The sequence below is a fragment of the Myotis yumanensis genome, unplaced genomic scaffold (genome assembly GCF_028538775.1).
Source record: "Myotis yumanensis isolate MYYU_CA2020_CCGP unplaced genomic scaffold, mMyoYum1.0.hap1 SCAF_5, whole genome shotgun sequence".
Classification (NCBI taxonomy): Eukaryota; Metazoa; Chordata; class Mammalia; order Chiroptera; family Vespertilionidae; genus Myotis; species Myotis yumanensis.
Window position 1 is genome coordinate 59,470,266 of NW_027223756.1, and position 24,673 is coordinate 59,494,938.

At 39.5% G+C, this 24,673-nt stretch overlaps 1 protein-coding gene and 1 pseudogene across 1 annotated transcript; one reads left to right on the plus strand and one right to left on the minus strand.

Annotated features, from left to right (window-relative positions):
* Window positions 1-3,229: 3,229 nt before the first annotated feature.
* Window positions 3,230-19,284, minus strand: APELA (apelin receptor early endogenous ligand). The gene is made up of 3 exons (XM_070417245.1): window positions 19,073-19,284; window positions 17,670-17,759; window positions 3,230-5,001 (listed from the first exon to the last, which is right to left on the minus strand). The coding sequence occupies exons 1-2, from the start codon at window positions 19,143-19,145 to the stop codon at window positions 17,671-17,673; spliced, it is 162 nt and encodes a 53-aa protein (XP_070273346.1). The 5' UTR covers window positions 19,146-19,284; the 3' UTR covers window positions 3,230-5,001; window position 17,670.
* Window positions 11,951-12,288, plus strand: LOC139011380 (large ribosomal subunit protein eL33 pseudogene; annotated as a pseudogene).
* Window positions 19,285-24,673: the final 5,389 nt, after the last annotated feature.

Sequence of the window (24,673 nt, forward strand, 5' to 3'; positions counted from 1 at the left end):
GGAGCCCTCGGGGGATGTCCACTTGCCAGCGGGGAGCAGGCCTAAGCTGCACTCGGACATCTTTAGTGCTGCTGAGGAGCTGGGAGAGGCTCCCACCACCACTGCTGTACTGGCAGCCATCAGCCTGTCTGTGGCTGAGCAGAGCTCCCCCTGTGGGAGCGCACTGACCACCAGCGGGCAGCTCCTGCATTGAGCATCTGCCCCCTGGTGGTCAGTGTGTGTCATAGTGACCAGTCATTCCCAGTCGTTCTGCTGTTAGGATCAATTTGCATATTACCCTTTTATTATATAGGATAGAGGCCTGGTGCATGGGTGGGGGCTGGGTGGTTTGCCCTGAAGGGTGTCCCGGATCAGGGTGGGGGTCCCGCTGGGATGCCTGGCCTGCCTGGGTGAGGAGCTGAGGGCCATTTTCAGGCTGGCCACACCCCCTTCAGGGTGGTGGGTCCTGCTGGGGTGCCTGGCCAGTCTCTGGGTGAGTGGCTGATGGCTGTTTGCAGGCTGGCCAAGCCCCCCAGCGGGGACCCTCACCCCATGAGGGTGTGGCCATCCTGGGTGAGGGGCTAATGGCTGTTTGCAGGCTGGCCATGGCCCTCAGCCACCCAAGCTCCCAGTGGAGGCTGGCTGGAAGCAGGTATCTGAGATTTATTTATCTTTTATAATGGAAACTTTGTTGCCTTGAGCAGAGCCCACAGCTGGCCAAGGCAGGCGGGAAGCTTGGCTTCCTCCATTGCCAGGGCAACCAAGCCTCCTGCTTGCTCCAGCTCTGTGGCTGCCAGCCGCCATCTTCTTTGGGTTAATTTGCATATAGTCGCTCTGATTGGCTGGTGGGTGTGGCTTGGGGTGTAGCGGAGGTGCAGTCAATTTTCATGTTTCTCTTTTATTAGATTAGATATATGTGTATATATATATATAAATATATATGTCAAATTCCAATTTTAGAATTTTTTTTCCATTTTTCAAAGCTAATGTTGTTAAAAGTTTACCAAATGATGAATAATTGGAAATATTTTTGCTTTGTTTTAGTGCAATATTTGAACTTCTCATTCCACATATGGCTCAGTTTATACAAGTTGTATTTAGTTAAGCATTAACACTATTTGAGTTATGAAACACATTGTCCACAACCTACTGGAGGAGAAAATAAAATAGTGTGAAAACTGACAAACTGATGCATTCTACCAGGTGGCATTACATTAAAAATAGGAAAACCAAGAAATGGCTGCATACCAAAATATTCCTTTACTATTACCCATTAAAGTTCAAAAGTTAGAAGGCGTGCTCTTCCTCCTGGGAGCATGCTCAAGCCTTACTCCTCCTCCTTTACTTTCCCCACAGGCGTGCATCTCCTAAACTCTAAGAGACCCCATGAGACTTGCAACCAGGGGAGCAATGGACAGCTAGCCTCGTCTTGGGCTAACCTTCCTCTACCTGTCTCCAAGGCCCCCTTTTCTCTGACTTCCCAGTGAGCCAAAGCACCGCTGCCTAGTCTCTCTCCTGTTGCTTCTTCTATCCTAAGCCCTTCCTTGTTTCACTGTCCCCAGCTTTAATAAACATATTCTCAAAAACCAAACAAACAAAAATACTTAGAATGTTATACAGTCACTTACCTAGCCAAGTGCCACAAAACAGTTAATCTGAGGTATAAGAACTTGCAAAAATAGAGTATTGTGCCAAGCAGATGTGGCTCAATGGTTGAGCATCGACCTATGAACCAGGAGGTCATGGTTCAATTCCAGGTCAAGGCACCTGCCCAGGTTGCCAGCTCGATTCCCAGTGTGGGGCATGCAGGAGGTAGCCGATCAATGAGTCTCTCTCATCATTGATGTTTCTATCTCTCTGCCTCTCCCTTCCTCTTTTAAATCAATAAAATTATTTTTAAAAATAGAGTATTATAATATCCGAATAGTATAAGAGATAGTTGTAGGTAGTTCTTAAGTACACTCAGATGACAAACTTCCAGATGAAACTGATAGGACTTTTCTGTAGAGCAATTATCAACCTCACTAGCTCTAACCAAGACTCCTTGGAATCCAGTCATATGAATTTATAGTAAGATGTGAACTCAGCTGTAAAAAGCCAGGGCTAGAATTCAGTGTTCTTCTTTTAAAAAAAAAAAAAAAATATTTTATTGATTTTTTACAGAGAGGAAGGGAGAGGGATAGAGAGAAACGTCGATGAGAGAGAAACATTGATCAGCTGCCTCCTGCACCTCCCCCCCCCCCCCCCCCCCCCACTGGGGATGTGCCTGCAACCAAGGTACATGCCCTTGACTGGAATCGAACCTGGGACCTTTCAGTCTGCAGGCTGACGTTCTATCCACTGAGCCAAACCAGTCAGGCGAATTCAGTGTTCTTTCCATGAACACTCTCCCAGGTGGAAGCCAAGAATGAGAAATGGGATAAGATCTAGGGAGTTTAGGGAGTGAAGTCATTTTGGGAAGTGAGAAGAAGGGAAAAATCAAAAGGCTGGAACTCAGCCTCCACTATGCCTAAAATAAGGCTCTTATTAGTGACAGGATTAGTATTACTAATTTTTTCCTTTTGCCTCAGGCTATATCATGGTTTAATTGATCCAATCTTTTTCCTAAAAGTTTGGTATTGTGTTCATCATACTTGATTTTTATCTTTTTCAAAAATGCTATAAAAATATTACTAATCTTTATTACTAAGGCTTTTGGCACACCCTTATATTTTTTACCTGCTCATTTCATTCCTGGGTTTTCAAAGGAGAGTGAAAATGATGCAAGAATAGGACCAAAAACTGATTTCAGAGTTTGGAAGGAACTGAGCCAAGAAAGAAGGAATCAAAATTTATAATCGTTCTTTGGTCTATGACTCCATCTGCTCTACTTTACTGACTCGCCCCATAGCCCCAAGTTAGGATGGCGCCATTACCTCTGATCTTGGTTAAACTATGTAAAATCTCTTTTCTTTTGTATTCTGAAAATATTAGCTATTACAAAGATCTTTTAATAGAAAAATAATAAAACACCAAATCATAAAGATGGTTAAGTTTAAAGTACACATATTAGACACGCCTCTGATCTATGGCTCCACCTTGGCAGTGAGTAAAATATGATTCCATTGTCATGGACTTACTCTGTTATGCCACTTTCAGCATACAAACCACTGGTTGTTGAGTTTTTATAGATTTTGAGAATCTTTGCCCTTACTCTGATAATCTAGAATTAAGTTAAAAATCTTCTGTGGCAGGATACATAATAAGGCTGTTCAGTCTAAAATGCTTTAATTAAAAGGAACAAATAGTGGAATACAAATAAGTGTCAGGGAACATTTCCATCATGCTGTGCTCAATACTCTGAACATTTCTTATACAAACTAAGGACAACTAGACACTCAAATCACTGAGTTTTGTGTGTATTTTATTTTTAATATACACTGAGTGGCCAGATTATTGTGACCAGCCAGATTATTATGACCACCCCATCACAATGAAGTGAATTAGTTATGCAAATAATAATAATAATAATACCTTGAGAGTATTTGCTTAAGAAGTTTTCAATATTCAGTATTTTTGGAAGTGTCAATGACGTACTGATGGGGTGGTCATAATAATCTGGTCACTCAGTATATGAACTTCTCCAAATATCTAATTTTAATAAGAGGTAATACATTTTAGGAAACATCTTTTGTTTGTATGTAAATTTATTCACAGTGCTTTTTACAAGCACCTTCCATTCTAAAATACATCATTAATAAGCTATGAAAGGGAGACAAACTCCATGATGTCAGAATTTCTTTTTTTTTTTTTTTTTTTTTTCAGAATTTCTATATCAGGTTCTTTATTTACCAATCCCAACCTTTTATTTTTGCAAAATAAAAGTTAATAGTTTATGGCTCCTCCTACTTTTGTACAAAGTAAAGATTTTAATCATGATATGAATTTGTAAATCTTATACCTGAATTAACTTATAGCAAAATAATAGAAATTTTATGACACTGAGTTAACAGTCTTTCAATAAATACAAATTAAGAGCATATTCAATAATTTGGGAACATCTAATTATCCATACAATTCAGAATTAGACAGGGTAATATCCTTGTTGGGTAATCATTCATATTCCTAAATTCCTCTGATTTTTTTTTTAACAAGTCTCACCACCACAGGTTGAACAGCACCACAACAGAGCCTAGCAGAATGATGAGCACTCATGTTAGATATTGTCCAGCTGGGACTTCATTGGCATAACTATATTTTAAATGTCAACTTTAAGTGAGCCTTTTAAGAAACTACTGGTATACAAGTGAATCAAGGACAATAAACAGAACTTCAAAGGAAATCAAACACTGGCTTCTTGTAATTACATGATGAGAAAAAGATTCAGAAATGAACATTTCAGTTTTAAAATAAAATGAGCTACAATCAGTATTTCAAACGTCCTGTTACAACTTTAAGTGAATATTATTCAAAATAAAAATTCTTTCATAAACATTAAAACCTATAATATAAAACTGGTAGCAATTAATAGCTTCTTTCTTAGTCTTTTTATATAAGTGACCGATGAACCAATTATTTTCTCTTCTGCAAAGCCAAATAGTCTTTGAAATTGATTCCAGATTTAGCATTTTTTAAAAATAATCATTCAAACATATACAACATTATTTTAATATTTTTGAGGATTATAGGACTATGAAAGCCAAATTTTATATTCTTGCACTTTTTACTATTTAAAAGTCCAAAGACATTACAAAGTATTTTTCTTGCTAACCCATGTAAGAATTATAATGTGCAGAAAAGATGAGGGATTTTTTTATGCAGGTAATAACTGTGCTTCAGACTGTAATTGCTTTTCAATTCATGTTATTTTCCCTCTAAAAAGAAAACAGAAGAAGAGAATCTTGTGAAACTAATAAGACATCCCAGGTCCTTTCAAAGGATTCCTTTTCATATAGGAACAAGCAAGCACACGATTGTGTGGGTGGGTATTTTTCCTTCAATCCTCTTCTTCTGGCAGACCAGGTGAAGTCAGTAAAAGAAGATCTATATTTGAAAAGCAAAGGAAAAAGAACATATCAGAATAAGAAATGCAATCCAGCACACTAATTTACCCATGCTTATTTTTTTCAAATAGACAGAGTTATGAAAATTTCATAATTTCAATAGAATAAAGGACAAAAACGCTTGATAATCTTAATAGACAAAGAAAAAAACAGTTAATAAACCCCAACACTCTTTCACGATAAAAAACATTCAACACTAGGAATAGAAGGGAACCCCTTCAAATTGACAAAGACATCTACAATGACCCATAGTTAACTTCACACTTAATAGTGAAAGACAGATTGCTTTCCATTTAAGATAAGGAATGAGACAAAGATGTCTGTTCTCACCACTTCTATTGAGCATTGTATGGGAGGTTCTAGTTAGGACTATTAGGCAAGGAAAAGAAATAAAATACATTTAGATTAGAAATGAAGAAAGAAGTAAAACTATCGCTATTTGCATATAACATGCTTGTACATAGAAAATCCTAAGGAACATAATGAATCAATAATTTAATTAAGGTTACAGGATATAAGATCAACAACCATAAATTAATCATATATCTACCAGAGGTCCGATTCGTGCACTGGTGGGGACCCTTGGCGTGGCCTGCGGGGATTGGGCCAAAACTGGCAGTCCCATGCCGCCTGCCACTTCAGCTCATCCGGGTCCTGCTGTGCCTGCCTGCTATGCCAGCTGTGGGCTCGTGCCCAGTCAGTCCCGATCAGGAGAGGCTTGCGCTGCTATAGCAGCGCTCACCAGCCGTGAGCCCTATGTCTGGTGCCCTGTCAGATCAGCTGAGTGGTGCTTCCACTGTGGGAGCACACTGACCACCAGGGGTCAGCTCCTGCATTGAGTGTCTTCCCCCTGGTGGTCAGTGTACATCATAGCAACTGGTCGACTGGTTGTGTATGGGTAGGGTCCCTAGGCCTGGCTGGTCATTAGGGCCGGCTGGGGCCTTCCTTTTCCCGGCTGCTGGCTGCCAGTCGGGGCCTTCCTTCATTTTGTGCTGCCCCCTGGTGGTCAGCACACGTCATAGCGAGCAGTCGAACAACTATCTGTGTATCTACAAATAAATACATCTAAGTTTAGTGACCTGTAAAGAGGCAAGGTAATATACAATTTGCATATTAGCCTTTTATTATATAGGATTAGCAATGAATAATTGAAGATGACATGAAGAAAATTTCATTTATAATACCAGCAAAAGAATAAAACACTTAGGAATAAATTAAACATCAGACGTATAAAACTTGCACTCTAAAAATTATAAAACAGCCCTAGTTGGTTTGGCTCAGTGGATAGAGCAATAGCCTGCGGACTGAGGGTGCTGGGTTCGACTCTGATCAAGGGCACATGCCTCGTTGTGGGCTCAATCCCCAGTAGGGAGCATGCAGGAGGCAGCTGATCATGATTCTCTCCCATTGAAGTTTCTATCTCTCTCTCCCCCTCTCCCTTCCTCTCTGAAATCAATAAAAATATGTTTAAAAATAAAATAAAAATTATGCCCTGACCGGTTTGGCTCAGTGGATAGAGCGTCGGCCTGCGGACTGAGGGGTCCCGGGTTCGATTCCGGCCAAGGGCATGTACCTGGGTTGCAGGCACATCCCCAGTGGGGAGTGTGCAGGAGGCAGCTGATCGATGTTTCTCTCTCATCGATGTTTCTAACTCTCTATCCCTCCCCCTTCCTCTCTGTGAAAAATCAATAAAATATATTTTTTTTAAAAATTATAAAACATTTTGTGGTGTTTTTTTAAAATGTTTTTATTGATTTTAGAGAGGGAGGAAGAAAGAGGGAGAAAGAGAAACATTGATTGGTTTCCTCCATTACCTACCTTGACCAGTGACTGAACCTGCAACCTGGGCATGTGCCCTGACTGGGAATCGAACCGGCAACCTTTCAGTGCACAGGACAATGCTCAACCAACTGAGCTATACCAGCCAGGCATAAAACATTGTTGAAAGAAATTAAAGTAGATATGAATAAATGGGAATATATATGCCATGTTATAGATTTGAAAACTTAATTGCCAACATAACTATACTTGCCATATTTATATACAGATTCAACACAATCCCTATCCAAATCACAGCTGGCTCTTTGCAGACATTGACAAGCTGATCCTAACATTCATATGGAAATTCCAGGGAACCAGAATAATCAAAGCAGTCTTGAAGAATCCCAAAGTTGGAGGATTCACAGTCTCAGCTTAAAAAATTGCTACAGCCCAGCCAGAGTGGCTCAGTGGTTGACCTATGAACCAGGAGGTCATGGTTCAATTTCAGGTCAGGGCTTGATCCCTAGTAGGGGGCGTGCAGGAGGCAGTCAATTGATGATTCTCTCTCATCATTGATATTTCTATTTCTCTTTCCCTTTCCCCTCTCTGAAATCAATAAAAACATTTTTTTTAAAAGAAAAACCATATTATCTAGCAATTTAACTCTCAGCCTTAGGCATATATCCAAGAGAACTGAAAATATATGTTTTGCACATATATTACAAATTTGCACATGAATGTTCATAGTAGAACTGTTCTTAATAGCCAAATAATGAGAACAATAGGTGACAGGATAAACAAAATACGATTTTCCTATATGATAAAATTTTATTGTCATTAAAGAAGAATTATGTACTGATACATGCTACTACATGGATTGACCTTGAAAACAGTATGGTAAGTGAAAGATGGTATTGTTCAAAATAAATAAAATATAAGTATTTATCAATAGAGTCAAGTTAAATAAATTAAGGCTGTCCATACAATGAAATACCAGTCATTCAAAACAACTATCTGTGTATCTACAAATAAATACATCTAAGTTTAGTGACCCGTAAAGAGGCGGGGTAATGAATACATTCCACATTTCATATGATACATACATATACATGATACATACATACATATGATACATACATATATATTATGCATACATATGTGTGTGTGACATACACACACACACACACACACACACAATTTTTGTATACATAAAATGTTACTGTTGCTCTAACTGGTGTGGCTCAGTTGGGTGGAGCATCATCCCATGCACTGAAGAGTCAAGGGTTTGACTCTCAGTCAGGGCACATTCCCAGGTTGTGAATTCAATCCCTGGTCGGGGTGGGTACTGGAAGCAACCAATTGATGTTTCTCTCTCACATAGATATTCATCTCCTCCCTTCGTCTGTAAAATCAATAAAAACATATCCTTGAGCGAAGATTATAAAAATGTTACTGTTACAGAAAAATGAGGAGTAAATGTAAAGTTGAAAGCTCTAACACAATTTCAATATAAATAAAATATGAAACCAAAAAAACTCAAAGTCCCCTCCCAAAGTTACTTGGGCCAGTGTAATGAGAAGTTATATGTGGTACTCATGCACATGCACTCCTCCCACCCCAACCCCAAATGAAGTGACATTTGATTAAAGTCTTGATTGAGTAGGAATAACTCAGTAAAGATAAGAAAAAGCCTATCCTATATTCTAGACAGAGAAGATAATGTGTGAAGGCCCTGAAAAGGAACAGGACACCTTTGATAAACACTCATAGCCACAGTGAGTCAGATAGAATTGGAGAGGTAGAGAAGTGCTTGATTGTGCAGTTTTATAGGTTCCATTAAGAATTCTATTTCAAGATCTAGAGACAGAAGCATGGAACAGACTGATGAATCTCAGAGGGAAGGTGGGGGTTGGTGGGTGGGTAAGGAGAGATTAACCAAATAATTTATATGCATAACCCATGGACACAGATAATAGTACAGTGAAGACTTGATGCAGGGGAGAGGGTGGAAGGGGTCGATGGGAAAAAAAAAGGGGGACATCTGTAATACTTTCAACAATAAAGATACATTTTTTAAGAAAAACAATTCTAGCCCTAGCTGGTTTGGCTCATTGGAAAGAGCCTGTGGACCAAAGGGTCCCGTGTTCAATTCCAGTCAAGGCATGTACCTTGGTTTCAGCCTCCTCCTGGCCCTGGCCCTGGTCTGGGCTCCTGCAGGAGGCAACCAATTGATGTGTTTCTCTCATATCAATATTTCCCTCTGTCATTCCCTCTCTCTTTCACTCTCTCTAAAAATCAATGGAAAAATATCCTCAGTGAGGATTAGGAAAAAAAAAAAGAATTCTATTTTATTTTATTTATTTTTTAAAATATATTTTTATTGATTTCAGAGAGAAGGGGAGAGGGAGAGATAGCAACACCAATGATGAAAGAATCATTGATTGACTATCTCTTGAATGCCCCCTACTGGGGCTGGAGCCCTCAATCCCTTGACCAGAATCAAACCTGGGACCCTTCAGTCCACAGGCGATGGTCTATCCACTGAGCCAAACCGGCTAAGGCAAAAATTCTATTTTAATCCTAAGAGTAATGAGAAATCACTAAAGGGTCTTAAGCCGTATGAAGCTATAATATGAGGAATAGATAAAAGAGGAGCAAAAGTGGATGTGAGGAGTTTGGTGCAAAGTAGACAGTAGTTAGGCTTCCTCTCTCTAAGAATGTACTCACATGAGGATTAAAAAAATAATAATAAAGAATCTTATCGGGGAAAGGGAAGACTAGAGAAGACCAATCAGTGGATATGGAGAGAGGGGGGTCAATATTCTGGAAAGCCTATTAGGTTGCAATAGTGGCAGTGGACTGAAAAATTTCAGAGGGAAGGTGGGGTGAGGAGTGGGAGGGGAGTGATTAACTGGGGAACTTATATGCATATACTGGTATGCATAGCCCATGGACACAGACAATAGAGTGGTGAAGTTTTGGAAGGGGCAGGTACTGGGTGGAGAGGTTCAATGGGAAAAAACACACAAAGCAACAAAGGGGACATTTGTAATACTTTAAACAATAAAGATAAACAAACAAAAAATACATCCAAGTAAAAAATGTTGAAGTACTTAATTAAGAATGATTTTTTTTTTCAAGTCACCTAAAAAGCAATAAATATTCATTTGCTATTATATAAGAACTAGAGGCCCAGTGCACAAAACTTGTGCACTGGGGGGGGGGGGGGGGGGAAGGTCCCTCAGCCAGGCTTGCGCCCTCTTGCAATCCAGGAGCCGTCAGTTGGACATCCTTAGTGCTGCCGTGGAGTCAGGAGAGGCTACTGCCACCACTGCTGCGCTCACCAGCCATGAGCCCAGCTTCTGGCTGAGCAGCGCTCTCCCTGTGGGAGCGCAGTGACCACCAGGGGGCAGCTCCTGTGTTAAGCGCCTGCCCTCTGGTGGTCAGTGCACATCATAGCGCCATTTGGACTATTTGCATATTAGCCTTTTATTATATAAGACTAGTAGTCCGGTGCACAAAAATTTGTGCACTCGGGGGTGGTGGGGTGAGGGGTGGGGCCAGACCCCTCAGCCCGACCTGCACCCTCTGTCATGTTCTGAGACCCTGGCCACTCCTGGCCTAGGCACAGGCCTACAGGCTTGGGGCGGCCTGGCTCCCGAGGCCCCATTTTATCAAGAGAACAAAGTCGGCGTTAGTTACAGCCCTCACTGAACCCAGTACAGTGCATCTGTGCGTACAACTGCCTCGTTCATGTGCCTGCTTCTCCCTACTGAATTACTAACATTTTGAGGACGTAGCTCTGTCTTATCCTGCTTCAACTTCAGTGCCTGGCCTGATGCCAGGGACCTGAGAGGGTTTGCTGAGTGAATGAGTGAATAATGAGTGAGTGAATGAATGAGCGAGTAAGTGAATGAGCAAGCAGCTATGAGGTGGGAACTTCTGTCGCATTGCCATGGCAATGCGGCAGAAGTTCCAGCCCCACTCCCGGCTGCCTGACGCCCACCCCAGGAAGTTCCCGCCCTGTTCCCAGCGGCCAGGTGCTCCTCTCCTGGCTGCATAGTTCGCGCCCCGCTCTCAGCTGCCTGACGCAAACCCCGGGAAGTTCCCGCCCTGCTCCCAGCGGCTCCACGCCCCTCTCCCAGCTGCATAGTTCGCACAGGGCAAAGGCGGCCCGGGTTCTCCGCCTTTGCCCTGCCACCCGGTTCTTGCCTGCCGCCTTGGTTCCCGATCACCGTCAGCAGCAGGCGGCTTCTTCTGTCCTTCCCCTTTCACCTCCCATCATTGTGCCTATGTATGCAAATTAACCGCCATCTTTTTTTGGCAGTTAATTTGCATACCGCCCTGATTAGCCAATGGGAAGCGTAGCGGAGGTACGGTTAATTACCCTTTTTGTCTTTTATTAGATAGGATAATGTATTTTTCAAATATATTATTGCTATATAATAATAAAGTTAAGCTAATATTCTAGGTCACTAATTGAATACACAACTGAGGACAAAGTAAAGACAAAAGATTTATGCTAAGAAGAAATTTTAGACTCCTGAACAACTTGATAGGGAGCTGCTACTTTAAGTAAATATTTGCAGAAAGAATTATTACAGACTTTGTAATGAGAATCCGTTTCCAAGGTGAAGAAAACTCTGAAATGAGGATTTAGTTCATCATATACATCAGTACATATGGGGGAATATGCATTTATTAACATAACAACTATACTATATTTTTTATGTTCAATACATAATATATATTATCATTAAGGCATCATGATCTTTATAGAAAAGTTTTATCTTATCAGTAAATTAAAAACATTAGGGGTTTTCTCTGAGCATGGTCTTTGGACACTGGACTGTGATTGAGAAAACAATAATTTTCTATGTTTAATTTTAAGGAAGATATACCAGATATTAGAGCCCATGAAGGAATCCCCTATACGTAAAGCTACTTTCAGGCCATTCACACATTGTAAAGATGTATACTCTAAACGTTAGGGGCCCTATCTTATCTTCAAGGTGCTCACATTCAAATATGAATAAAATTTGACAAAATAAAGAAGAATATAATTGTCAACAGTCTGGCCCAAATAAACTTATCACACAAACAAAAAAGAAGAATATGATAAATGGCTTTTAAAAATATATTGGTATTTTTCCACCATCTTGGACCCTATGGAGGCCTGCTGGGAACAGGACTTCTATAAGGACAACCATGGAAGGCTGTGGTCCAAGGCCATTTTTGCTGGCTAGAAGCGGGGTCTCCGGGACCAGAGGGAGCACACAGCTCTTCTTAAAATTGAAGGTGTTTATGCTCGAGATGAAACAGAAGTCTATCTAAGTACAACACAGTGACTCCTGGTGGCAAACCAAACAAAACCAGAGTAATCTGGGGAAAGGTAACTCATGCTCATGGAAACAGTGGCATGGTTCTTGCTAAATCCGGAAGCAACCTTCCTGCTAAGGCCATTGGACACAGAATCTGTGTAACGCTGTACCCCTCAAGGATTTAAACTTACTGAAAATAAATAAAATGGATTTGTTTCCTGTGTTTTGGTTTAAAAAAATTATATGGTGGTAAAAAATAAAATAAAACCTGATTAAAATGCTGTGATTGTTAAGAAAGTAGAAGATTATTTTACGTTAGTTGGATCAGGGTGGGCCTCATATAGAAAATGGGATTTGAAAAGAACCCCAGGGGATGGAAAGTGTTATAATTTGATGAGATCAGGGAAGCAATTAATTCCTGGAGGAGGAAACACTTCCAGCAGAGATAGGAAATCAAAGTTCAGTTTGGCAGTTAGTATTAGGAGATAAAGCTGAAAATGTGTGATGGGATCTAATGATGGCAAGTTTTAAATGCTAAAATAATAAAAGTTTCATTTCACTTCTTTTAGCAACATTTGTGGACTGCCTGCTATATTTTGGGCACTTTTTTTTGGCTGAAGATACAAAGGTAAATACAGCCATTGTTGATAGTTTAGGTAAGCTACTCCATGTTACTGCTGCCTCAGCACTCATTTTGTTTGGCTAAGAGGCCTGCAAAGACCTTAGATGATACTAGCTCCCTTATACAAATACATGTCCTGGACAGCAGTCACAGAGTCACAAGCAAATGTAAGTTCCTGATTTTGACTTCTCCAACAGCCCTTGTGATCAATAGTGTCCCCTGCCTCCTAGGGCAAGTATACTTTATGTGTCTCTTAGATAAGACCCTTTCGGTACTTACCAAAACCCATCTCTTTTTATTTGAATTTACCAATCCAACCCTAGTTCAGGAATGCCAACACACGCTATCCACAAACTCTAATACAGGCATGTGCCCCAGGCTCCTTATCTTTAGCTCTCGCTCTTGCTGGCTGTCTCCATTCTGCCTTGACCTCCCCATTTGGCCCCTCCATGCATGCCATGAGTAATACTTTACTGCAATTTATCTCCAGTCAGCTGTTGAATTCAGGCTTACCATTCTGTATTCTGGGTGCTCCACTTAACAAATGTTAATTTAACAAAGTCAGAACACCACACTCTGCCTTTTGCCTTCAGGAAATTTACAGCACACTGAGGGCAGAGGGGAAGAATGCAGTCAGTTATTAACACATTACTACTATAATGCAGTGAGTCAAGTACTCTGACAGAAGTACATAAATGGTGCTGAGAGAAGAAGTGGGCATCAGAAACAACTGGTAGGGATTTCTTGAAGGATGAATTGATAATGAAGGAAAGAAGAAAGGACATTGAAGGCAGAAGTGCAGCAAGAGCTGAAGAATTGATTGACTTTAAAGTAATGGTAATAATAAAAATTTTAGCCACTATCTATTTAGCACTTATTATGTGCTAGGGATGCTTATGATAAGGTTAAGTACCATTGCTAGCTCCCTCGTACAGGTCTGGAAGTGGAGGGAGACTTAGAAAGGATAAGTGACTTACCAATGATCACCAGTGAGTGAGCTGTATGACCAGAACGTCTAAAACAGTCTCAATTCTTTCTTATTCTCTTTGGGAGAGGGAAGGGGAGAAGCGGCGACAGATGATGCTGAAGAGGTACAATTTGTAAGGTGCTGTTTGTTAAATTATGGGAGTTCTAATTTTCTGAAGGCTACAGGGACACATAAGGATATTAATCTTGGTGTGACTTGACTGGATTTAATTTGGAAAGATCAGATGATAAAAACAGACTTTCCAGAACCAGAACTGGAGGCTGGAGTGATCAGTTAAGGTATTGAAGTCATGTTGGGGAGATATAACAGGCACTAAGATAGTAGTAATCGAGATGAAGAGGAGGGAACATTGAAAAAGAAATGTTTCAAGCCCAGCCAGCATGGCTCAGTGCTTGAACGTTGATCTATGAACTAGGAGGTCACGGTTTGGTTCGATTCCCTACCAGGGCATATGCCCAAGTTGTGGGCTTGATCCCCAATGTGGGGCATGCAGGAGGCAGCTGATCGATGATTCTCTCTCATCATTGATGTTTCTCTTTCCCTCTCCTTTCTTCTTTTTCTAAAATCAATAAAAACATATTTTTAAAATATTTCAAGGTAGAAATGATAATCCTGGTAAACCAACTAGAATTAAATATTAGGGCACTGTGTTCAGATAATTACATTGAGACAGTAGTAACAAGTGTATTTCATAGAATATGGTATCTTACATAGTAAACATCTAATATATAGTATCTATACAATTCTCCAAATCTTGAGAAAACAGGAGAAATATTTGAGTGGGAGGAATTGAAAAGTTTACTTTTAGGTGTTCATTTACATTAATTGGGTAAGGGTGGGCTCATATAGAGAATGGGATTTGAAGAGAACCCTATGGGGGGAAAAAGGTTTAAATTTGATGAGATGAGCCCTGCTAAAGTGGAGATTCTGTGCTGAAGGCAAAGTTGGCTTTCAGTTCAGCCAAAAAGGCAGAATGGAGCAAGAAGGGCCAAAACAATAGGACACTTGTGAAAAGAAAGGGGAGGCAGGCCAGGTCAAGGAAGTAGGAGGTCCATAACTTTGAGGGGTAAGAATAAGGCAGAAAATAGAGAACTAGACATTTTGAATGGTAATCAAGGATAGCAATTATAAAATTGTACACCTGAAACCTATATAATTTTGTTAACCAATGGCACACCAATAAATTAAAAAGAAATTTAAAAAACGGGGGCAAGAGAATATTATCTGGTCTCAATTTATAAAAGGTAACTTGACCAAATTTCTTTTCATAGCATTACTTCTGGTAAGTGAAAATGGGCAAGAGAGTGGGAAGATTTTGACTTTACATACTTTCATACTGTTAGAAAAAATTTTACACCATGAAAATGTATTATAATTATTAAAAAGCTAGATGGAGCATGTACTAATAGGGTATGTAGTTATCTAAAGTACACATTTAAATAAAAGTATTACTGTAATAAGATTTTACTGTTGGAAAGGGAAAATCATTAAAGTCTAAAACCCTACTCCATTTTCCATTCTAGCTCTCATATTAACCTGTAAGCTTGGCATTCCTGACACCCTTTCTCTTGCTTTCCTCCACTCTAATTCACTTATGCTGAAATATTTCTGTGAGAAAAAAATAAAAATCAAGAAAATGAATTGTATGCAGCGTAGGTTTTCTATTTGATTAAGTCTATTTCTTCTTAATTGTTAGGAAATCTTACTGAGGATCACTGAAGAAGACTCTAGACGCTGAAAAAGTTGATATTCAAGGTAGTAGAACATTCCTATTAAGTGAGTTGAAAGTCTAAACCATTGTAAAGGGTTAATCTGGAAAAATTCCGGTTAACTGTTTACTTTACCTATCCTTTTACACTTTTACTTGACCCTAACTGAATCAAGTAGCCCCATGTGATTTTATCTAACACGTGCAGGAAAACAGAGGGGAATAAATGAAAGGGCTGTTCTGCCTCAGAGTTCCACTACCTCGGTCTAGTGTGCCTTTACCCAGTATACAAGTTGTCAAAGATGTTTTGTTGCAATATATATAAAAAGTGTGCAAAGATGTAGGACAGTGAGAATTGTGCTGCCAAATTTGAAGGTAGCACTTGTCATAGCACTGGTTCAGCAAGATCTTGGAAAATTATCTAATGTTTATCTTGCATTGGTTCTTATACTATCTCTGGATTCCAAAATAAGGCCTTTATACCTTCTTCAAAGAACTGTGGCTGGAATGTAGGACTAGTCTAAACACTGACAAAATGAATGCTGTAAGCTGAGCAGTTCTTTAAGGGAATCAGCCTAATTTTGTAAAGGGTTGCTATTATTTAATGTTTTGTATGGCCTTCACTGAAATTTCCCTTTGGTTTACAAATTTGGTTTGTAGGTCAGAATTTTTCCTTAACTTTGACAATTCAAATTTCCCAACTCTATCTTGTTTACTTGAAACACTAGTTTTTATGGCATGCAGTTTGTAGAGAAAGCCAATATAACCTGTGGCTAACTAAGGGCTTTTATTCGCAGTTATGTAAGGTATCTTGCTCTGTATATGCAGGAATTCCCTTGCTATTGTGAAATACCTCCTCTCCCCTTTGTTATTTGTGGGGGAGTGCTGGGAAAATCTTGAACTTCTCCACTCCTCCTCAGCACAAATTTTACCATTATTTTTTAGATGTGAGAGGGAAATGCATTATTAACACACAGCAAAGGATTCTTTAAAAATAAAATCCTTTTAAAGCATGTTTGAGCCTCTACTAATTGTTTTCTCAGGAAGTTATTGTATCTTTATGGATTCTTCCACCAAATTTATTTTACAAATGTTGATAGCAAATAGTAATTTGTTATAGATTACAGGCATAGAGAACTTGGCGTTTTGTCTTAGTTCTCATGATAAATGCTTACTAGTGAAATGCTTATTACTGAATTGCTCTTCCTTCTTTTAATGTTCTACTCAGGACTTTCACTGGGTTTGAAAACCACATATTAAACAATAGGTATATTTCTTTCATGAATAATGCCATAAACACTACAATCTATTGGTCAACTAAATAAGCAAATTCAGCAATTGCCTATGTGTTAACCAGCCGAGGAATATTTCTATGGCATTTTTTTAAAGGAAGAATATACTTTATGACTTAACTAGCTTAAAATAATTACAATGGAATGCCAAGTTATTTATTTTTGGTATGAAATAACTTAAACTTTGGGCAGTGTTTGAAGTTGATTGATTCATATGGTATTACTGGTGGTGGTGGTGGTGTAAAATCATAGGTCTTTTAATTACCTTTTTTTTTTCAATGGGGGAGGAGCAAAAATCTATTTGGAATTTATCCTTAAAAATGCAACCATCAAGACCAGTCCTATGAGTGAGGCTGTAAAGTTGCTGTGCCATTAATATTAAGTTGATTTTACATATGAAAAGAAATATTTTCAGGAAAAATAAACTGCATATTGAGGCTAGCACATCATTCACCTAGTGTTGTTTGGCAAATACACCCATATGCTGAAGCACACAGTGGCCTTAATGGGAAATATACTTGTTCCAGATAACTAAGGAGCTATTAAGTGTTTTTCAAAACACATATTTAAATAGATACTTTCATAATTATATTCTCCTGGTGCCTGATATTTAAATAATAATTGTCCAACATACATAATAGTATTAATCCCCATTTAACTCTCATTCAGATTCAACAATTATCAAGATTTTCCTCATCTATCCCATTAAATATTTTCAATCATCATGTCATTTCACTCTTTTTTTAAATAATTCTTTATTGTTGAAAGTATTTCATATGTCTCCCCTTTCTCTCAGTTGGTCCCCTCCAGCTTATTTCACTCTTTCATCTATTAGCATGCATCTCTTACACTGACATTACCATAAAGCCATTATCACCTGTAACAAAATATGAATACACATTCTTAGGTCTGGAATGCTGCCTAAATGTAGGAAAGCTATTTTCCATCAGAAATACCTCAGGGGAAGGGCACTCGTGAATGGAGAGGCATACATCTCCTCTGATGGCAGCTGAGTCTGTGTAGTTTTCTTCTCATTGCCAAATTAGCTGAGGGGGAAAAAAGAGAAGTATTAGGAGCATTTTTCCGAAAACGAACTGTTGTTTAGTCTGGGGGATGCAAGAGAATATTTAGAATTCAAAGTATAGTGTGATTTGCTACTTGTTCAGGTGTGATTATGATATAAAAAATTAATGTGATGCAAATACACAAGGTTCATGTTTATAGCAATATCCTCCTCCTTCTACATGTCTTCTTCCTAAATGCTCCTGGACCTTTTATTTTACGTAGTGAATTAATCACAAATGTTTTACAAGAACATTATCCAAGGTGTTACATATTTCAGAAAAGTAGAAATGGTTTGAATAGCAATTGCTGTAAACATTAAGAAGGAATGCTTTCTGAGTTGCTAATTAGGAACATTTTTCTTATTTATGTAAAAGGGCACACCAGGGGATTCCATTTGAAATAACCTCAGTGATCAAACTTCTGATTAACTAAAAGGCAGAGACTGACTTTTTAACCAGTTACTTACCATTTTCTGTCCTAAATGGAGAATTACATTATCAAGTGAATAATGGAATATATTTGGATATAAATAGAACTACCTTTCTATTTATATTTAGGATTGCTTGTTCCTGAGTCAGAAAACTTTCTAATCTTTTTACTTGCCAGTGCTTTGAAACCTTAGATATTTGGTTTTGAAGTAAAAGCACATTAGAATAACTGTTTACTAAATTTCTGTTGGATAAGAACAACACAAATGATATCATTTTTGAAAAATATGTCAAGTAAATTAATATTTATCTTGACCATACATATTTTTGACACTTTTGGGTTTATAAGCTCAACAATGCTAAATTGTACTTTCTTGTTTTAAGTGACACATCAAATTATATAACTGGAAATAATAGCTATTGACCCATTTTAAGAATTCATCTACAATTTGCCACATTATGATTTTTATATGCTGTGAATTCAGTTAACATTGACCCATTCCAGCCAGCAACATGCTCTTTTAATAAGTTGCTTGGGATTTGCATTTTACCTAAAAATCTCTAATAGACCAAACATTTCCGTTCCTTTTTACTTGTAAGAGCAACATATCTACAAAAGCTAAGGGGTCTTTAAATTAGAAAAATAGTGGTAAAATATTTACCATCATTTTAATATCCAGCTATTTTTTAAATATCCAAATAATGGACCTAACAAGATAGAAAGAATACTTCTGAAGTCCTACACACCCCCAGTACCCTCAAGCACACCTAAGAGATTTTCAACATAAACATAATCATGCTCAGAGACTCATGGACAACAACAGGCATAAAAACAAGTTACTCTTACAAATATATCAAAGTCTTACCTGGTCTCTGTCCATTGATAAGAAGACTCATCATAACAATTAAAAATACAAAAAATAATTGTTGAAATCTCATTTTTCTGCCACACTAAAATGGAGCAGTAGCTCTCAAAGTAAATCAAACTCCTTTGAACAGTCTGTGCAATATCTGTGTGGCTCTTCTCACATTCTAATGACAAACCTCGGAGAACTGCCAGCTGCCTTTTCCAGAAAGGTTAATGATCACATCAGACAAGGTTACTGGTGTGTTGTGCTGCAGTCAGGGCCTCCCCCGGCCCCAAACCCCTCCTCCACTCCCCTCCTCCTTCCCCTCTGTCACTCCCCTTCATTTCCATAAGCAAATATTGGTGAAATAAACCATTCAAGTGTGCTGTAACTTCAGTGGAAGCCTACTCTGGAAGCTTTTAGGAGAGACGGATTTAATTCAATCTGGATTTGGCGAAATATGTAAAACTAGGCATGGCTTTGCCTCCTCCCCTCAACACTTGCATCTGTTTAAACTTTGTGTTGCCCATATTGGTCCCACATGCAGAAACCAGTGGAAATGACAGGAAGTCTCTCTTTTGTCCTTTTTCAGAAGGAATTCTGAAGCTCTAACTTAAGACTCCCAAATGCTTTGTGGCAGAATGTGTTGAATTGCTCTCTCATTACCAAATCTACTGCAAAGTGGTGCCTATTTATTTTAAATCTCTAAAATGCTTAATCTATGTGGGTTTATATCAATAAACATTCCTGGGGTTTAGAATGTTCTGCAATAAATCTGAAAAGAATTTATATTTTTATTTTGTAAAGTGCCATTTAAAAAGTAATGATCATTTTTATCTGCAATATGTCTAGGATTTTTAAAAAAGAAAGTGTAGACAAGTCACAAACTCATGAAATCTGTGTTCTGTTAAAAATTTTATATGTGGTGAAATACCAGGCTAACAGAATGGCACAATCACAGAAATCAGAGCTCTCCCAACACATTCAGAAGGCACAAAAGCCATCAGTGTTGTTTTCTCACACATGCACTAACATCTCTTCTTGTTTAAAGTGCTTCCTTCTCCTTTATGAACTGAAGTTACTATACTTACTATAAAGTAAACCAAAAGAATCATGAAGAGACACTTTTGAAACACATGTAGAGCCAAAATACCAAATCTAAAGCATATGCAGCTTTTATGAACTATCAGCAATTTGTTACATTTTGCCTCTTTAGATTCAGGTAGTTGGTACACAACCGTGGGCTTACTGAGTTTTGAAATTAATGTATGATTTGTCTTGATCTTACAAGTCAGTTCATAAAATTCCCTGCCTGCCTAATGTGGACAAAAAAGGGGCCATATACTGAACCTGACAAGCTCAGGGGAGGCCTACATAGCGTCTTACCAAAGCAGTTCTTGGTGGGTTGTCACATGCTAGGCCGATATTTTCCCCTAACAAAGGTCAATCTTTACCTCAATCGGAGCCTGCCTGTTGCCTTTTTTTTGCATCTACAATAACATACCTGGTAATGTACCTTTGGAATATCAAAGTAATTTCCTTTTTTTTTCTGGACCCCTCAAAGCACAACCGCTGCACCAGAGCAGAGACCACAAATCCTCTCATTGTTATTATTATCATGTCAGTTGTTAACTGTTAACTACTCTATACCCACCTAAGTAAAAGAAGCATGTGTCTACCCTCTTCCGTTTTATCCTTTCCCAGAGATTTCCCAGCTTTGCTTTCTCTCCCCTCCCTTATCATCACTAATGCACTTCATGTAAACCCCCTTCCGTCTTCCCCTTTGATTCTGATGTATAAAATAAGTGGTAATACTGCCATTTCCTGGAGCATTTTCTCAATCCATTGAGATTCTGCTTCCTGGCAATTGTCAGTTTGTCTCAAATAAACTCATAAAAAATTCTTATAGATTTGGATGTTTCTTATATTTGTGGTAGGCAATTAGACAGACATGAACAGTGCAAGGATGACGGCCAGGTCCAGAAGGTTACCAGGGAGGAAATTCCTGGGTGCCTAGCAAAGGACAATTGTAGGTGGGACCTCATCCCCAGGGTGACCTTTCCTCCCCTAGTATATCACTGGTCATTCGGTTTGGACCCCCTGATCTTTTCTACAATAGAGATAACATCTAGGCCTCAGTTGTATTTCAGCTCCAGGCCCAGATAAGCAGCAAAACCAGACCCCACCCCCACCCCCGCCTCTCCAACCCGCCCGCGCCCCCCCTCGCCCCAGCTGACCTCAGGACCAGACTAATTGAATAATGAGCCCCTGCCCAGGCGCTGACCAATAAATCACAACCCTGAAAGGACACACCTGGAAAGCTGCTGAATATTCTATTGAGATCCTCCCCTAGGCCAGTGATGGCGAACCTTTTGAGCTCGGCGTGTCAGCATTTTGAAAAACCCTAACTTAACTCTGGTGCCGTGTCACATTGAGAAATTTTTTGATATTTGCAACTATAGTAAAACAAAGACTTATATTTTTTGATATTTATTTTATATATTTAAATGCCATTTAACGAAGAAAAATCAACCAAAAAAATGAGTTCGCGTGTCACCTCTGACACGCGTGTCATAGGTTCGCCATCACTGCCCTAGGACCTCCCCTAAAATCTCTACCTTTAAAACCCTTAAGTCAGCCCTAGCAGATTTGGCTCCATGGCTAGAGTAGCGGCCAGGGGACTGAGGGGTCCTGAATTCGATTTCTGTCAAGGACACACATCTTGATTGCAGGCTCAATCTGGCCGGGGTGCATACGGGAGGCAACCAATGGATGTGTCTCTCTCATATCGTGTCTCTCTCTCTCTCTCTCTCTTTCTCTCCCTCCCTTCCACTCTCTCTAAGCATCAATGGAAAAATATCCTCAGGTGAGGATTAACAAAAAAATCACCACCACCACCAACAAAAAACAAAATACCCTTAGGACAGAGGGAGGATCCAGCGCACTCTCCCTCCAGGAGTACACCCACGCCTTTTCCTTCCCTCTCCCTAACCTACCTCCACAGACATATCACCTTTACCTTCCTTACCGCTAAGCTCCTTACCTCTATAACTTGTTTCCTAAGCCTATTTCTTCTAGGAATTACTTCTTCTTCCTCTGTGATTTTCCAAATGAATGTTCTCTTATAGTTTGAACCTTGGCTTTGAATTCTTTTCCTAGCCAGAACTCCAGTACCAAGGTTGCTGAACCCAGGTCCCGGTCTGATCCCATGTGTCTAACACCTGGTGCTGTTTTTGCCACCCACAACACCTTGACACTAGCTATGCATGCACCTCATAAAAGGCAATAGCATTCAGAAATTCTTAAAATCCAAAGAATATTTGCCCGTTTGGAGACTGGAAGCATAATGTTAAAGGGTACTATATTACCATGCTGTATTTGTGCATCACTACATACAATTGAATATAACACTTTGGACTCATAAAAATGTTTTATGAATGGCAAACAGTGCCTCAGATCATTACTTCCCCTGCAAGGTTCTCTGTCCAGTCACAATGGAAAACAGTAAGCTAACAAGGTTGAGTGTTAAATCAAGCAAACCAACAAAGACCAGTATAGATTTTGACAATATAATTTCAAGCCAAGTTTTAAATCTACTCCAAGGTTAGTTTATCTATGGATAAAACAGTGACCACCACAGACTGCATACATAGATTACAATGTTTATATTTATTACCAGAAGATCAACGATGAACTAAAATGTGCCAAAATAAGCAAATACTGTGTAAGACATCTCCAGAGGGTGCAGCAAAGTGTTCTATTTGCCATGTAACCACTTTGAACATCAATTTTCTCATTAAAAAAAAATGAGAGAAAATACCTGGTTTCCCTCTTACAAGAGTTGTAAAGGTTTAGCAAGATAATGGATTAAGTTTATGAAAGTTAATAGATTATTTATGTATACATTTTAAAATTATTCTTTCAAAAAACAACTTAAGGAAGATGATGGTGATGATGTTTAAGCAGTTGATTGCTGGAGTATAGTAGTAAAGTGTTATAAAATTGAGGGGTAAACTGAAATTCTAAACAATGAAGGACAATAACAAATGATCTAGCATTTCTATGGAATGCAAGTCAATAATTGCGGTAAATCATTCCTGTTAGTATTGAGCAACCGGGCATGGCAGAATCTTGGTAGCAAAGTGTTAAGTCAAAACGATGCAAGTGGCTCTGCAAACAGGATGTTTGGCCTGCAACTAGATGAAAATGATAAATCATCTTTGTTTATGTGAACAGAAGCCTTAACTCCCACCCCAACTACAGTAAAGGTCAGCCTCTTTGAGAGTAATGCACTGTCCCTCTGGGCCAGGTGCCATGCAAAAATGCATCACATATATTACGGCACTTAATATTCCTCAAAACACTCTGAAACATTATTTCCCGTTTACTAAATGAGAAAACTATCAACTAAAGAGGGTGTAACCGCCAAGGCAACACAACTGGGAAGAGGGATAAATGGAATTCAAATCCCATGACCTGAGCTTTCATCCATTTTCCCATCCTCCTATCTAAGGTCAAAATTCTAATTCTTGTAATAATGGCCTATTGAAGCTAGCCTATATAATAAAAGCGTAATATGCTAAGTGTCTGACCGTTCATTCGATTGTGACGCTATGACGTACACTGACCACCAGGGGGCAGATGCTCTGACCTGTAGGTTAGCTTGTTGCTGGGGTCCAGCCAATAGGGACTGGGCGAGAAGGGCCAGACACGCCCTGGAGCCCTCCCATGGTCCCTCTTTGGCCGGCCAACCTCCTGCGGCCCCTCCCTGCCCAGCCGATCCCCATCGGACCTGATCCGGGAATGCGCAAGACGCCCCAATTGGCCCCGATTACCGGCCAGGCCAAGGGACCCCACCTGTGCACCAGGCCTCTAGTTATTAACATAAGTTAGGGAAATGCTTATACTGGGTTGAACAGTGTCTTCTCCAAATTCATGCCAACCTAGAACCTCAGAATGTCAACTTATTTGGAAATAGGGTCTTTACAAATGTAATTAGTTAATATTGAGGTCACAATGGAGTAGGTTGGGCTCTAAATCTAGTATGACTGGTGTCCTTATAACAAAAGAAGAGGCACAGAGACATACAGGGAGAATGCCATGTGACAACAGAGCTAGAGATTGGAGTTATGCTGCTATAAGACAAGGATTGCCAGCAACCAGAAGCATAGAACATATTCTCCCTCTGAGTCTCCAAGAAGGAATCAAACCTTCTGACACTTTGATTTTGGACTACTGGCCTCTTGAATAGTGAGAGAATAAATTTCTGTTGTTTTAATCTACCTGGTTTGTGTTTCTTTGTTATAATTGGCCTAGGAAACCAGTACAGATGCATATATTCCATAAGTAGATTGTTCTCTATGTAATTTTATAAAAAATACTAGGGGCCCAGTGCACGAATTCATGCACCTTGAAAGGAACTGCCATGAGGCTGTGGTGGGCACAGGGGTGGGTCTTGGCCCATCATCCATGCTGCGCCCGGCCCCTCCCACCATGGCCCCCGGTTCCCTGTCTGCTAGCAGCCCCACTCCCACACACTGACAGCACCGGCCCCTCTTGCATCTGCTGCTGGCGCCGGCCCCAATCACTCCACGCTGTCAATGGATGCAAGAGGCAGCT